This window comes from Sapajus apella, unplaced genomic scaffold (assembly GCF_009761245.1).
Source record: "Sapajus apella isolate SASKATOON/1434 unplaced genomic scaffold, GSC_monkey_1.0 scaffold4, whole genome shotgun sequence".
NCBI lineage: Eukaryota > Metazoa > Chordata > Mammalia > Primates > Cebidae > Sapajus > Sapajus apella.
Window position 1 is genome coordinate 18,523,772 of NW_022436944.1, and position 16,518 is coordinate 18,540,289.

Consider the following 16,518-nt stretch of genomic DNA (forward strand, 5'->3'; position numbering starts at 1 on the left):
TGATTACTTTAGGGTATCCAGAAACACAATAAAACCTAAGCTATGTATCTCTTCAGCCAGTTGAAGAGCCATTACTTTATTTTTGATTGTCAACATATTGAAGCTCAAAAGCCAACTCCATATTATGCAAGTGTACCAATCCGAGTTAAGCAGGGGGATCAATGTACTGGATGGCTACTAAGCTTAATATTATGGTCAGGAGAGGTGGCTCATGCCTGTAATCCCAGCACTTTGGGAGCCAGTGGGTCACCTGAGGTCAGGAGTTTGAGACCAGCCTGGCCAACATGGTGAAACCCCATCTCTACTAAAAATAGAAAAATTAGCTGGGCCTGGTGGCATGGGCCTGTAATCCCAGCTATTTGGGAAGCTGAGGCAGGAGAATAGCTTGAACCTTGGAGGCAGAGGCTGCAGTGAGCTGAGATCATACCATTGCATTCCAGCCTGGGCAACAAGAGCGAAACTCTGTCTCAAAAAACAAAACAAAACAAAACAAAACCCTAATCTTAATATTATAAACGGGATCAAGTTGGGTTGCTAGTTTAGGTGTGGGTGGTGAGCTGAGCATGCATTGCGATGGGGCTTCACTTGTCATGGGCTCCCTCCGTGATGTGGCCTTCCTTCTGTGATGAGCTCCCTGGATGTTCCACTGCAGGGGGCTCCCTCTGTAATAGGGCTCCCATTGCAATGGGCTTCCAATGTGATCAGCTCCCATTGCGTTCTGGTTTTAGGTGACAACAGAGGGACTACCTAGAGAAAGTGTGTATTTGGGCCTGGGAGAATTAGTAAGCATGCATACTACCTGTTTTTGTTCTTGTGGTTCAGACTCTCCTCTGGTGTTGCTTGGCAGAGCTAAGTACCATTGGCAAAACAAAACAAAACAAAAGGTACTAACTACTCAAAGAAATGTAAGATATGTTAAGATATGATATCTCATTTCCTAGGTCTTGAAATCTAAATAAGAACACACTGATGAAATGTTTAATTTGACTTAAATACAAGCAGCATTTATCCCTGACATATAACAAGAAAGTAAATCAGCTTTTGCATACTGGTATTCTAACTCTAATTGGGGAAAATTTCAAAAGTTTAATATAAGTCTTGGGCAAGTCTTCTTGACAACTGGTACAGGATTAAAAATTGGCATGGCATTTGTTGTCTGCTGACAGTGGGTCAGATCTACTTGGCAGACCCTATCTGGGAATTTATCAACCTCATCCAAATCTGTTTCAGTTTCCACTTTAACACTGGTAGGTCTAACTGGACTGAGTCACAAAGAGCAAGTTGCAAAACTGTTTCATTTAGCAAATTTTAAGCTAATTGTTTTTAGTATGTACATTTGTTTTAACATTAAGAGGATGGTGAATTGACCTAGTAAATAAAAAAAGTTTTAAAAATCTAATTTTCTGTAATAAGACAGTTTGCTTATACTTAAATGGGGCTTGTAAATATCATATCATAGGCATGGCAGCTTTAAAAAAAAAAAAAAAAGAGATGGGGTCTTGTTATATTGCTCAAGCTGGTCTCGAACTCCAGGACTCAAGCAATCCTCCCGTCGCAGTCTCTGTAAGTGCTAGGATTACAGGCGTGAGCCACCGCACCTGGCTGGCATTATTTTTTATATGCCTACTATGTGCAGAACACTGCTGTGTCCCACAGGGCCATTTCTGTGGAACATTTCTTCTGGAAGAACTTGTATTCTACTGGAAGAGAAAAGAGGTAGTAAGGGAAGAGGCTACAGAGGAATTTCACTGAGGGGATGAAGACAAGGAGGATTAAGTATCATTGACTTTTAAACCAGTCTGCCTTGGTTTTATGACCCCAGGCTGTCTTTAAATTCTCATCTCATTGGTATGGTTCTCTTTAACTGCTCAGCTAGGTTGTGGCAAAAGAAGAGGCAGGTTGGAGGCTGCTTCCAAGTCCTGTCCTAACTGCTCTGTTGATGGAGGGGAGCTCTGATATCTGACACTGTGTGTGAAACTCTAATATATTAAATAAGTAGGGGGCAGAAAAAAGACAAAACACTTAGAAGACAAAATCTTCCACCATAGAAATAAGCAGCATGCTACTAATAATTTTAAATTCTTTCACAATGAAGCACTTGTAAATGTTCCTATTTTTATATCTTTATATGTTTCCAGCAATACAAAATATATTACATGGGCATTCTCTATTTCAGAAAGTCTTTGTTGTTTGGCTTCCTTCCATAAAGTTAGTGTGGGTAAATTCATCCAAAAATACTAGGGCTTTTCCTGGATGGTAAGAAGCTGGAGGATTCTCTTTTTTTTGAAACTGAGTTTTGCTCTTGTTGCCCAGGCTGGAGTGCAATGGCACAATCTTGGCTCACTGCAACTTCGGCCTCCTGGGTTCAAGCAATTCTCCTGCCTCAGCTCCCTGAGTAGCTGAGATTACAGGCATGTGCCCACCATGCCTGGCTAATTATGTATTTTTAGTAGAGATGGGGTTTCTCCATGTTGGTCAGGCTGGTCTTGAACTCCCAACCTCAGGCAATCTGCCTGCCTAAGCCTCTCCATGTTGGTCAGGCTGATCTTGAACTTTTGACCTCGGGTGATCCGACTTTCTCGGCCTCCCAAAGTGCTGGGATTATAGACATGAGCCACTGTGCCCCGCCTGAGGATTCTGTTTTTACAGATAAGATTTTTATCTTTGCCTTTACTATGTTTGCAAAATGTTTTTGATTTTTACAACTAGCCAGTACATCCCCATCATGCATAATGGATGTACTATCCGTGGTTGTTGAATAAACTTGAACTGAGTGTTGCCAACCTTGGACTTGAGGCCGGAGCTACCTTCTGTGTGCTCACTGCTGAGTAAGTGAGTTTGGAAAGCCAGGAGAACTGCTCATGAAATCTGTAAGTGACTCTGGTGGTCATGGTATTCCCAGAACAGACCTGTTTTATCCTCACAATGAGGAACTAGTGTACTGTTAGCTTTTTCACCCCGTCACATGGTTATGGGTAGTGTGACTAGGATATCTAATTAAGTCACACAGGGTCAGAGCTAGTATGAAACCCAGCTACCCAGGTATATGTGACTCCAAGACTGCGTGTGGTTTTTGCAGAACCAGCAGAACCTAGCAGTCTGAAAGATGCCTATGTGAGTTGTGCTGTCGTTTCATGGGCCATGCTGACCCAATGGGACTTGGATACCAGGTGTCCTTGGGATATGTGCCTAGAGGTGAGATAGTGAATGGATGGTCAGACAGACAGGATGGGGGAAGGGAAGCCCAGAGGCCATTGCACTCATCAGAGTGAAAGGTCATGAAGGAGGTAGCCCTAGCTAGAGAGGAGGAAACTAGAGCAAAGTTAACACCCCCTCCCCAGGTTCATGGGAGAGGCCAGTCTGAGGGGAGGGTGACTTGGAGGGTGGGCATGCTGCCCCACCAATTTCAAAACATTTTAACCCCAAACATGCAATTTACCTGATTAATAATATGGCTTTCTACATTTATGTCTTTCTTGAAGAAAATATTGATCTATGAGGGAAAACTGATTTCACACGGCACAGTTTTTAATAACCTACCATTTTCAGCCAAATATCTTCTCAGAGAAGTGCTGACCTTTTTGCCCTTTGGCAAACTTCATGCTTTTTGTCCAACTTGGGTTGTTCTCTAAGCAGAGACTCGTAATGTGATTGGAGGGCAGGAATTGGTTGGTCTTTCTGGGACTGAGAGAATGAGGCTGTCTGGGAAGTAGTGGTCCAAGGGGCCCTTGAAGGAAGGGGAAAAGCTTATATTTGTTACAGGTACCATTAACCGCACATGCTACCAGGGCACTCCGTGGGAAATACTTGGGAAGGATTTTTTTTAGTCCAGGAAAATAAAATTCTTTTACTAGCAAGAAAAGTTTTTCTTCCTCTTAGGAACTGCTATTCTTTTTCTTTTTCTTTATAAACAGCATGGGATCAGGTGATTTATTCCATTTGTCTTCTGATTTGAGCCACACAAAGATAGGAGCCAAATGTGTAGTTTATCTTCAAGAACGTTGTGTTTTTTTTTTTTTTTTTTAACTTTTTTTTTTGAGATAAAGTTTCATTCTTCTTTTTTCTTTTTTCTTTTTTTTTTGTTCTTCTAAAGGAAGTTAGAAGTTTCACTCTTGTGGCCTAGGTGGGAGTGCAATGGTGTGATCTCAGCTCACTGCAATCTCTGCCCCCCAGGTTCAAGCGATTTTCCTGCCTCAGCCTCCTGAGTAGCTGGGATTACAGGCATGCACCACCACACCCCGCTAATTTTGTATTTTTAATAGAGATGGGGTTTCTCCATGTTGGTCAGACTGGTCTCAAACTCCCAACCTCAGGTGATCCACCTGCCTCAGGCTTCCAAAGTGCTGGGATTACAGGCGTGAGCTACCGCACCCAGCATCTTCAGGAACTTTTTATGCCTTAACAACCTGTGTATTCATGCCTCAATTTTCTTTTTTGTCTTTTTGTACCTTCATTAGTATTTTTGTTTTTACTGGTTATGAAAACAGTACATAATCACTGCTAAAAACCTGGAAAGTACAAAGCAGTTTAGATAAGAAAAAAGAAATTACCAGTGAGCTTGATATTTGCATATATTACCATACATAGTTTGTTATCTTTTTTTTTCCTTTTTTCCACTTTCAAAGATGAAAACTGTACAGTGTGTGTATTTATAGAATACACGTATGTAGGCAGGTTAAATATACTTGTGTATGTGTGTGTATTTCCAAGGGAAGTTATACTTTTAAAACAGCAGAGACTTTTTCTTGCAGTAGACTAAGCAAGGGAGTGAAGCCAGGAAGGAGGTGGGAGTAGCAGGGAAATGGGGATTAATCTAGCTAAATTGTGGGTCCTGGCAAACACTAAGATTACACTGAGAAATACGAGAAAGGAAATGACTCAGTAACATTGAGAGAGGAGCAGAGATGAGGCAGCAGAGTGAAAGAGTGAATGGTTTATCCTGGGTTTGGAAAGCGGTGGGAAGTAGACGGAGCTAGAGCCTGAGGCACTAAGTGATTAGAACAATAGGGGAATTTAGTTTTCAAATGAAATCATCAGGGCTGTATTAAGTGCCTCTTGTGAGCAATAGCTCACTCTTACTTGTTGCATTCAGCCTGGAAGCCACTCTTGACATCATGTTAGTGCAGCCTTAGAGCTGATGTCAGTCAGGTCGACTGGTTTGCAGAGCCGGGAATTTGAGTGGCTTTCTTCTCAGAGTTGTTTTGGAGCAATGAGAACTGTTCACTTAAGAAAGGCTCCCTCTTGTACTCCAGCCTTTGGGGAATACAGTGAGTGACACTTTTAATTAACAAATCCACTGGGAACAAAACTCCTTTAAATGTGTTGGCTGGGTGTGGAGTTTGAAGGGTGGGCGGTGGAGGCTCCCACTGGACTGTGGGAGTGCTGGGACTTCAAGCCATGGGTAAGCTATACATCTTTGGGGTCAGAACTATCAGGATGAGGACAGGAATGTCCACCCAGAAGGCCCCACACTCTGTCCCAGGGGACTTAGGCTGGCAAGCTGTGCTGGCACTCCTTAGGCAAGATGAGCTCATCTGCCACTTCAGATGCTGGGCTTCTATGCTTGATGTTCCTGCTCTCACTGCATTCAGGAGCCACAGCCCACTTGTTCAGAATGGGAGGGGAGACTGGGGGACCAGCATTTGTGAATGCATCGTTCCAGCTCTTATATTATTTCTACAGTGGGTGCTGAAATTCTGAGCACACAAGTATCCTTGTACATCTTGCAGCAAATGATGTATATTGCCACATTTGACCGGGGCCTGATGGTGGTTCTAGCACAGCATCAATATCCATGGTACTAGAGGTGTATGAAAGAGGGAAGGATTCTTTTCCTTCTGGTATTAGAGTGGAAAGTATTTATGTAGGACATGTCTGCCTTGGAAAACATGCTGCTTTAATAGAATGAGTTTTGACGGTATAATCAAAGCATTTCTTAGCTGTAATTATTTTACTAAAGGGAGTTACTTAACTTTGATATCCTCATCAATTAGTTTCTCACTTGGAAGGCCTGCGACACGCCTGAGGTTGGTTGTGAGTTTCCACCTGCCATGAAGTTGATGTATTTTGTGAAACTTTAAACAGAACTACATTTGTTAAACTGAAAGTATAACTAAAACTATTGTTTTTATTATTATTTATTTTATACTTAGGGAAATGATTTTCATCTCTTTTTACTTCAGTCTTTCCCTATTTATTTATTTATTTGGAGATGGAGTCTTACTCTGCTGCCCAGGCTGGAGAGCAGTGACATGATCTCAGCTCACTGCAACCTCTGCCTCTCGGGTTCAAGCTATTTTCCTGCCTCAGCCTCCCGAGTAGCTGGGATTACAGGTGTGTACCACCATGCCCACTAATTTTTGTATTTTTAGTAGAGACGGGGGTTTCACCATGTTGGCCAGGCTGGTCTCGAACTCCTGACCTGAGGTGATCCGCCCACCTCGGCCTCCCAACATGCTGGGATTATAGGTATTAGCCACTGTGCCCGGCCTTTTTTTTTTTTTTTTTTTAAATCACATTCATTCTAAAACCTTAGACCTTTATACCCAAGTTTTCACTCAAGGCAATGGACGAGTTCCCTGTGGCAATACCCTCAAGTCTTAGATTAAGAAATCTGAATAAGAATGTTAGCTGTGGCAGTATTTAAAGGTGAGGAAACAGACTGAAAAGGAAACCAGACAGATACAACTTAAGCGCTAGGAAGTTTCTAGGCGAATTAAACTCAATGAAAGTAAAAGTGATTTCCTATCTTAAAGATTCAAAGGAGGCCATTGTTATTCAAAATTGAGGTGTGTTTAATAGAAACAGCAATCATGCTCCTTTTGCTGTGTATCTAAGAAAGGTCAGCAGTGTGGGCCTGCCTGGAAGAGACCCGCCTAGTTGTGAGGCCCAAAACAAAGGGCTAACGTTTAGTTTCTTCTATCAAAGTTTGTTGTCTTTGATGGTTATGGAAAGATCTCTGATACTGGGCTGGGCTTGGTGACTTGTGCCTATAATCCCAGCACTTTGGGAGACTGAGGTGGGAGGATCACTTGAGTCCAGGAGTTCAATACCAGACTGGCCAACATGGTGAAACATGAGGAGATGCCCACCTCTACAAAAAAAAATTTTTTTTTTGAGACGGAGGCTTGCTCTGTCATCAGGCTGGAGTGCAGTGGCACAATCTCCTCTCACTGCAACCTCTGCTTCCCAGGTTCAAGCAATTCCCCTGCCTCAGCCTCCTGAGTAGCTGGGACTAAAGGTGCATGCCACCATGCCCGGCTAATTTTTTGTATTTTAGTAGAGATGGGGTTTCACTGTTTTAGTCAAGATGGTCTTAATCTCCTGACCTCGTGATCCACCTGCCTTGGCCTCCCATAGTGCTGGGATTACAGGCGTGAGTCATTGTACTTGGCCCCCAATTTTTTTTTTTTTTTAAATGAACCAGGTGTGGTTGCAGGTGCCTGTGGTCTCAGGTACTCAGGAAGCTGAGATGGGAGCATTGCTTGAGCTCAGGATGTCAGAGCTGCAGTGGGCTGTGATTATGCTACTGTACTCCAGCCTGGGCGATGGAGTGAGACTCAAAAAAAAAAAAAAAAGAAAAAAAGCAGCAGCAGAAAGATTTCTGATACTGTTTCTAAAACAAAGTAGAAGCGCAGGATGAATCTACTCATCTTTAATATACATATATGCATCATAAATTCTCACTAAAGGAAGACCTTGTTGGAGTGGGACGGGGTCTGTAAAGTACCAGGAGTGACCTGCGATGTGGTTTGGAGGGTGGTAGGCAAAGCTGGAGGCCACGTCTACCTTTCTTAGAATGTATTGGAAACTCTGAGCAGAAGTTCATGTTTCATGTTGGGCTAGTTTCTCTGTGATTAAGTCATAGCAACAAACTGGAAGTTGTATGTAATCAAAAGTGTAATCATGTCAATCATGTCTTCTCTGTTGGAAACCTTCATGCCTCGGTATCTAAGTTTCCCCATAAGCTGGCACTAGTCAACTTTCCTACTATTATTTCCTGCAACTCTGCTCTCCAGCTACACTGTTGTCCCCTTGCTTGGTGACAGTGAGCTTCTTGAGGGTTTTATGTGTCACCTTTGTGGGCCTCGAAGTACTTTACACTCCTACTGTGAGAGCTCACTAATGTGGTATTCAGAAGCTGGTTTCATAGGCCCATCTTTTGCTTGATGACAGCCAAAGGGATCCACATTATGTCAATTATATGAGTCAGGAGAGTATGGGGGATTGGCTGGGCAGGAGATCATGGCTCCCCTTCCATTAAGGAGCTCACACTATGGCACCCCAGTGATTGGATGGCTGGGAAGCAGTGAAGTGCTGGGGAATGCAAGCTCTATGGGCTGAGGGAAGGTTTGCTGGGCTCACTGACTGCATGCAAGGGCCATCTGGACAGCGAAGTCTTGGGCTTGTGTTTAGAGAGCACTTGCAGAATCCCCAGTGTGGCCTAACCAGGATGCAGGGAAAAATAGGCAAGTATGTCCTTGGATGAAACCAAGCACATCCTGTCAACCACTTATAAGCAGATCCTAAGGGAAGAACCAGTGTCATTAACTGTCATGCTGTTGTTGCTGATGATGATGATAATGATGCTGACAATGAAAAAGGTAACTAATTGTTTTCCTTCTTTTAGTCACATAGAAAAAATCACCACATGGCAAGACCCTAGGAAGGCGATGAATCAGCCCTTGAATCATATGAACCTCCACCCTGCTGTCGGTTCCACACCAGTGCCTCAGAGGTCCATGGCAGTATCTCAGCCAAACCTCGGTAAGCCCCAAGTTTTTCTAAAATTAAAAAAAAAAAAAGGTTTCTTTTCTTTTCTCTCTCCCTTTTTTTTTTTTTTTTTTTTTTTTTGAGTTGGGGTCTCCCTTTGTTGCCCAGGCTGGTGTTGAACTCCTGGGCTCAAACAGTCTTACCCACTCAATCTCCCAAAGTGCTGTGATTACAGGCGTGAGTCACTGCACCTGGCAAAGCCCCAAGCGTTGACTCCGAGCTGAAGAAACGAATGTTCAATCAAGGGGTGGTGGGACCTGTAAGTGGCTCTGTCTGTCTCCATGTCTCTTCATGCACCCAGACAGTGTTTGCTCCTTCTGGTTGCAATACTATGTTGCCCTTCCACCGCCTTTGCCTTCTTTTCTTGATCTCTTTACTACCAGTTCATGATACTGCTGCCTCAGGTTTAAACTACAGTTCTGACTTGCCCTCCAATGACCTTAATTGGAGTGGAAAAATCAGTTAGGCTTCCTGTCTTCATCTCAATTCAAAATTGAGGTGTGTTTAACAAAAACAGCAATCATGTTTCATCTAAACTAAGGCAAGTAGGGCACATACCCTCTTTGGGTGATTTTGGCCCCTGGCAACTGCCTACAGGTACAATTCTAGTCTCAAATCCCTATCCTTATTTCCCTTTTTGTCTTTTTTTTCATAATTGCTACATAATATGTGTCAGATAGCAGGCCAGGTGCTTCCATGCCTTACCTTATGAAAGCCTTCCAAAACTCCTACAAAAAGTAACCGATTCCCCTGCTTATAGATGAAGAAACTTTCCCAAAGTCACGAAGCTTGTGGAAAGCAGAGATGGAGAGAAGGCTGGTCTGATTTTAGAAGGGAGTTAAGCATTACATAACCTGCAGGTGGCTTTTCCCCATACCTGCTGGGGGATAATATGGCTCACTTCTTACTTCACTTACAGTATTTAATAAGTGTGATTTTTAGACTTGAGAATATTTTCTGCTAAAATTCTACCCAGTAGAGATAATCACCAGTGAATTAATGTACTGCAGCAACAGAACCAGCCAGCTTTTTTGGTAGTCATTCCCTTCCTTCTCCCCAGGGCTAAAAATAAAAAAAAAAAAGGACCAATTTTAAAGTTTTACAAAAGATGTTTGCATTTTCAGATATCATTTCCATTTAAGATCAGATATCCAGATACGCTTTATACACACCACAGTTAATTTTAGGGAGTGAAAAGAATCTCCTGTTGGATTTTCAGGAATGAACAAGTTAAAAATGGAAGCGTTATTCCTGGACACCCTTCCCTCATACTGTGGCTTAGCCAAAGTGAATATGAACTCAAGTAGACTCTAGTCAGCTTCAAGTGTCGGTTCTTCCAGAAAGTCTGAACCTACTGCTTTAAAGCTTGCAGATGTACAGTTTTCAAAAAGCAAATGACATGGAATAACCTCTGTTGTGTTCCTTGTCTAAAGGGCAGATCAAGGAAAATGCAACCAGCTGTGGTACCAACAGTGGTAAACCAAAGCCTCCCATGAGTCATTTTATCCCAAATATACAGGAGCTCATGTAGAAAGCAGATGCCACTGTAGTAGAGACCCCAAATTAGGTGGCATTAGATTGGTTTTACAGTTTCTTTAACCACTTAATTTAATCAAAAATTCTAAAAACTGATTATTAAAGTTTTAACTTTAACTTTGTATCAATTATAATTGGAAAAAAAATCTTTTATGAACCCAGTTTACAAAAAAATAAAAATAAAAAATCAAACACTTCAAAGAGGCATTTACAAAATCAGTCTTCCTCCAATCTCCCTTTCCTCAGTCCTCAACTTTGTTTCCTGGAGCCAACCAGTGTTTCCACTGTGGGGTGTGTGTGTGTGTGTGTGTGTGTGTGTGTGTGTGTGTGTATTTCTTCATACTAAGGTTAGCATATCATAACCACTGTTCTGTGTCTTGCTTTTTTCACCCGCCTGTCTGTACATACAGAGCTGCTGCTTTCTTTTTAAAAATTGCCTATTAGTCACATATATTAATATGCTATAATTAGTTTAACCAATTGCCATCTGGTAGATATTTAGGTTGTTACTAGTGTGTTGCCAGCATACAAATACTGGAGTGAATATCCTTTGTCATGTTCTTTTATGCACTCTCCTTAATTTTTAAAAATTGTGCAACACGTAGGAAGTGGACTAATTAAAAGAAGCTTGAATGCTTGGAACTTGATATTGAAGGCACATGTGAGTTTGCCTGCATGTGCATACACACACACACACACACACACACACACACACACACACACACAAGTCTAATTGCATTAGTAAAGTACATCTAAAGAAGTTGTAATCTGAACATTCGGAAACAAATTTATCTATATCTATAGCTCAGCAAAATACCTTAATTTTCAGATTTCTATTTTTATTTATTTATTTATTTATTTTTAAGATGAGATTTCACCGTATTGGTCAGGCTGGTCTCGAACTTCTGACCTCAGGTGATCTGCCCGCCTCAGCCTCCCAAAGTGCTGGGATTACAGGCGTGAGCCACCATGCCCGGCATAATTTTTGTTATTATTATTATGTGAGAAAGACTCTGTTGTCCAAGCTGGAGTGCAGTGGCATGATCTCAGCTCAGTGCAACGACTGCCCCCTGGGTTCAAGCAATTCTTATACCTCAGCTTCCCGAATAGCTGGGACTACAGTCATGCACCACGATGCCCAGCTAATTTTTGTATTTATTTATTTATTTATTTATTTAGAGATGGAGTTCGTTCTTATTGCCCAAGCTGGAGTGAAATAGTGTGATCTTGGCTCACTGCAACGTCTACCTCCTGGGTTCAAGTGATTCTCCTGCCTCAGCCTCCTGAGTAGCTGGGATTACAGGCATGAGCCACATTGCCTGGTTAATTATGTATTTTTAGTAGAGACGGGGTTTCTCCATGTTGGTCAGGCTGGTCTCAAACTCTGGATCTTAGGTGATCTGCCCACCTTGGCCTCCTGAAGTGCTGGGATTACAGGCATGAGCCACCTCGCCCAGCCCTAGTATTTGTATTTTTTGTAGAGACGGGGTTTCACCATGTTGGCCAGGTTGGTCTTGAACTCCTGACCGCTGGTGATCTGCCCGCCTTGGCCTCCCACAGTGCTGGGATCAGGTACCTGGCAGTTTCCAAATTTCTAATAAGTAAAGGCAGTGAATTTCTCAAGATACACATCCTGAGTTTTTTCCAACAATATTTGTGTATTTACCCATTGCAAAGTGCATATCTAGCTTATGGAGAATCACAGATGTGTCTGAAGGATGGAAATACAACCGTGAATGCCAAGTCAGTTCCAAAGACCAGGAGTTATTTTAGAGTCTCTATACAGTCCTAATAATAAACAATTTACTCAGACTATTTTATTTCAAGCCATAACTCTGCCTGTGGTTCACAGTCTTTATTATAAATCTTTAAACATATAAAAATAAAAAGAGTAGAACTGGGTGTGGAGGTGCATCCCTGTAGTGCCAGCTTCTTGCGAGGCTCTGAGGTGGAAGGATCGCTTGAGCATAGGAGTTAGAGACCAGCCTGGGCAACAAACATAGTGAGACTCCCATCTCTTAACTAGAAAAAGAAATGAGCAGATTCTTCTCCTCTCACTCTTCCTTCTTCTTAAATCTAGAGTGACTTTGTAAAAATAGGATGTTTTTTGATGGAATGCAGCTGACAAATAAGTGAGCTAAAGTGATAGGTCTTCTTTAATGGGAGGCGTTTATGTACATGTGAAAAAGATGTCAAAATAAAGTTAATAACATTACTATCAGATGGCAGAATAGTACCTTTTATAACTAATTTTGTGTATTTCTAGAGCTGTGATGTAATCAGTAGCATAGTTAAATACATTCAGAAACAAATCTCCTTGTATTGGGGCCCTATATTTTTATAGTTTAGGTACATGGACTTGGGTGTCTGATTGCCAGAATTTGAATCCCGGCTCTGTAGTTGCTAGTTTGGTGACCCTTTAAGTTACTTACCTGTGCTTTGATTTCCTCATATGTACAATAGAGATTATAATATATGAGGAACTTATGAGTTTATATATGTAAAGTGCTTAGAATTATGATTGCCACATAGTAAACTAAAATATATGTTTATTCTTATTATCATTACTTTTATGGCAAAAAATTATTTTATATTTTATTTAACTATAGCATGTTATATTTTAAAACAATTTACTGTTCTTTATAAAGGCTTTCAAGAATAAAAATGAGTTTTTGGGGCTGGTTATATTGCAAATTGTTTTAAATTAGGAACAATATATTCATTACCTTCAGTGAGGATAGTGCCCTCTGGTGGAAATGTTTCAGTTACCTCTCTCAGAAGAAACTTCTTGTCACTAGACACCTTATTTTTTGTAAGAGCTTTAGATGTATTCCTGTAATGTGTCTTGTAAATCAAACCATATTTTTATTGTGAGAGGAAAGTCCTATTACGTAGTCATACTGGTGTAAATGACTTCATGAAAACAGGATTTTTTCTTCAGGTTGGCAGATTTGTTGAACAGTGAGTCTAAGTAAAATGATATAAGCTCTGAAAGGGAAAATTGCAAAAATATATGTATATATTTTTGCTCTTCTCTCTCTCTCTCTCTTTCTCTCTCTCTCTCTCTCTATATATATATATATATATATTGCACTTTAATTCAAATAACCATCTCCAGTTTGGTCTAGCTTAAAACTAAAATTTTAGTTTTTGTATTTGCCAAATCAGGTTTTACCAATTTGGATTCTGTCTGAGCAGATTAATGGCCTTTAAGCCTGAATTCCCAGACATCCCCAATGAATGGAAGAAGAAAAGACGACCTTGAGGGACTTAGATAATAAGGAAGAAATGTTACCATTTGGTGGAAGCCGTATCAGTATTGTCACTTGCGGGGTTAACAACTTGTTCAGAATCCTCATTTTTTTTTTTTTTTTTTTTGAGACAAAGTCTCACTCTGTCGCCCAGGCTGGAGTGCAGTGGCATGATCTCAGCTCCCTGCAAGTTCTGCCTCCCGGGTTCAAGCGATTCTCCTGCCTCAGCCTCCTGAGTAACTGGGATTTCAGGCACACGCTACCATGCCTGGCTAATTTTTGTATTTTTAGTAGAGGTGGGGTTTCACCATGTTAGTCAGGCTGGTCTCAAACTCCTGGTCTTAAGTGATCCATCTGCCTCAGCCTCCCAAAGTGCTGGGATTACAGGTGTCAGCCACTGTACCCTGCCCAGAATCCTCACTTTTAAGTAACACAGGGGAAATTACTATACATATGAAATTTTTTTTTTCCTTTACACAAACCAGATAGAAGTTTGTATGTTTTTTTTGTGACAGAATCTTGCTCACCCAGGCTGAAGTGCAATGGCACAATCTTGGCTTACTGCGACCTCTGTCTCCCAGGTTCAAGCAATTATTCTGCCTTAGCTTCTCGAGTAGCTGGGATTATAGTTGCTCATCATGATGCCCGGGTAATTTTTGTATTTTTAGTAGAGATAGGGTTTCACCATGTTGACCAGGTTGGGCTCAAACTCCTGATCTCAGGTGATCCACCCACCTCAGCCTTCCAAAGCGCTGGGATTACAGGTGTGAGCCACTGCGCCCAGCCAGAAATTTGTATGTTTTAAGTAGGTTGTGGGCCTTTGTTATTATTAATACTAAAAATTTTTAAAAGAGGATAAGAGGGAAACAAACCGGGAAAAAAGACTGCCTACACAGGCTCTGTTATAATATATAGAACAATTGGCTTGAGAAAATGAAGCCTGCTGCAGATTTTAGTCCTTGGTTAGAGTGGTGGCGAAGTTGGCATGGGAGTGGGGTGGAGGATGGGGTCTGTTTCGGAAGAACTTGAAGTCAGAACTGAGTTTCTCTTAATTTGGACATTTATTTGTTGGCTTAGTAATTTAACTTCTGAGTCTCATTTTCCTCATCTGTATAATAGTGATAATGATAGTACCTACCTGATAACTTTGTTTTGAGAATTTAGGTAGTCCATGCCTTGATACCTGATGTATTGTAAGCTTCCAGCAGTTGTATTGTTATAGGTATTATTGTTAGCCGGCAGCCTTGCTTTCTTCCCTTTTCTGGCCCCTGTGTAATCAGAGGAAGAGCCTTTGATATGCTCTGTTAGAAAGCCATTCCATTTCTCCTTCAGGAAAACCCAACCATGGTTACTGCAACTTATGTTTGTTTGGGCGCTTTTGCTTACAGATTGTGAAACTAGCTAGTGTGGTACCAAAAAATAATCTTTAACCTCGGACAGCAGTTATGAGAGGATGAAGAGGAGCAAGCTTGTGGCCATCAGGTCATTCACAGAGGGAGTTTATGAAGAGTAGTCACACTTTTTAGTTCTAAGTGAAGAGCATTTTCCCCTCTGCAAGTAGTGAAATGTTAGGTTTTCCCATTTCTTAGCAAACAAATACTGAAATCATGCAACAACTTAAAATGGCTCCATATTTTTAAATGTTTTTACCAAGAGAAAGTGACATGTTTTTCCCCCCTTTTTTGGTGATAATCCTGGTAACCATAAACCATGGTGTGCTGAGCTGCTGTCACACACTAATGGAGCTCTCTGTTGGAATAAGACCCTGACCTGGGGTGCCAGTATCCTTCCAGATAGTACGGGAAAAATAAAGACTGTAACAACTTCATTAGACTTCCAGCCCTAGCCAATTCAGAAACTTTTGGTAAAGTGCAGCCAGAGTGTATTTTCAATATTATAAGAACTTTTTAAAATTACCCATACACACACACGCTCCCCGCCCCCGTGCACGCGCACATGCACGCACACACACTCACTCACACACACGCCTACTTACCCCTTTGAAGATGTGCCATCCACTAGGCCAGAGTCTAAGTCCTCCAGGTCTGTGTCTCGAGCTGCACTTCAAATTATAAACACACGTGTAGGTTTTTTGGTTTTCTTTTTCAGGGCATACTTTTCAAGACAAGATGGAAAATCTCATCTGTGCTCGGTTTGCTAAGTTGGCTCGTTCTTCCCTCTAGGAAGTATACAAAGAAACTTAATATTTTATCAAGAGCACATAAAAGAGCTAAGGGGTATTGAAGCCCTGTGTTGCTTATAGCACTTAGAAAGGTATCCTGAAAGTTCACTAGAAGTTAGATTTCTACTTAGTCATCTTATGTTTCCTTTTTTCCATTGTTTTTTCTTAATCGAATTTACATGGTGAGTTCACAGCAGACACATCTGGCTACTGTGATTTTTCCAGCTCTGATGTTGTCATTGTGTTTGGAACTTTGTGGTTTATGCAGCATAAATTAGCCTAAAGTGCACAGACACATAAAAGCACAAACCCAGAGACAAACAAAAAAAATTACCCATACACTTTGTGAGGGAGGGTGGAGGTGTTGGGGTGTTGCAAGATTGTTGTGGAAAGTTTGTGTTTATGGAAGAAAAGGAACACTGGTGGGCACAGGAAAAGAGGAAAGGTTTCTGTTTAAAAATGTTTTTCTTGATAAGTAAAAAGAAGGAAAATTTTTCTAAACGCTGTTGAAAATCAATTTTTATTTTGTAGAGATGAGAGGATCTTACTATGTTGCTTAGGTAGGTGTTGAACTCCTAATCTCAAGTGATTCTTCCACCTTGGCCTCCCAAAATGCTGGGATTACAGGCGTGAGCCACTGTGCCTTCATTTTCTTAGATTTTGAGGAAGCTGTTTATTGTCAAAATACACTCTAGTTAATCAACATTATTGAAGGCTGCTCTTCTTTGGGGTTTCAAAAAGGAGATTCTTTATAGTTCCTTTCTTTTAGAGCTTTTA

At 41.2% G+C, this 16,518-nt stretch overlaps 1 protein-coding gene across 1 annotated transcript in view; it reads left to right on the top strand.

The window, feature by feature from the left end:
• The window catches only part of WWTR1 (WW domain containing transcription regulator 1), a 155,294-nt gene that overhangs the window by 86,374 nt on the left and 52,402 nt on the right, over positions 1-16,518 (top strand). Inside the window, exon 3 of the mRNA XM_032263511.1 lies at positions 8,630-8,766. Coding sequence (XP_032119402.1) covers positions 8,630-8,766 — 137 coding nt within the window. The remainder of the gene's footprint in view (positions 1-8,629; positions 8,767-16,518) is intronic.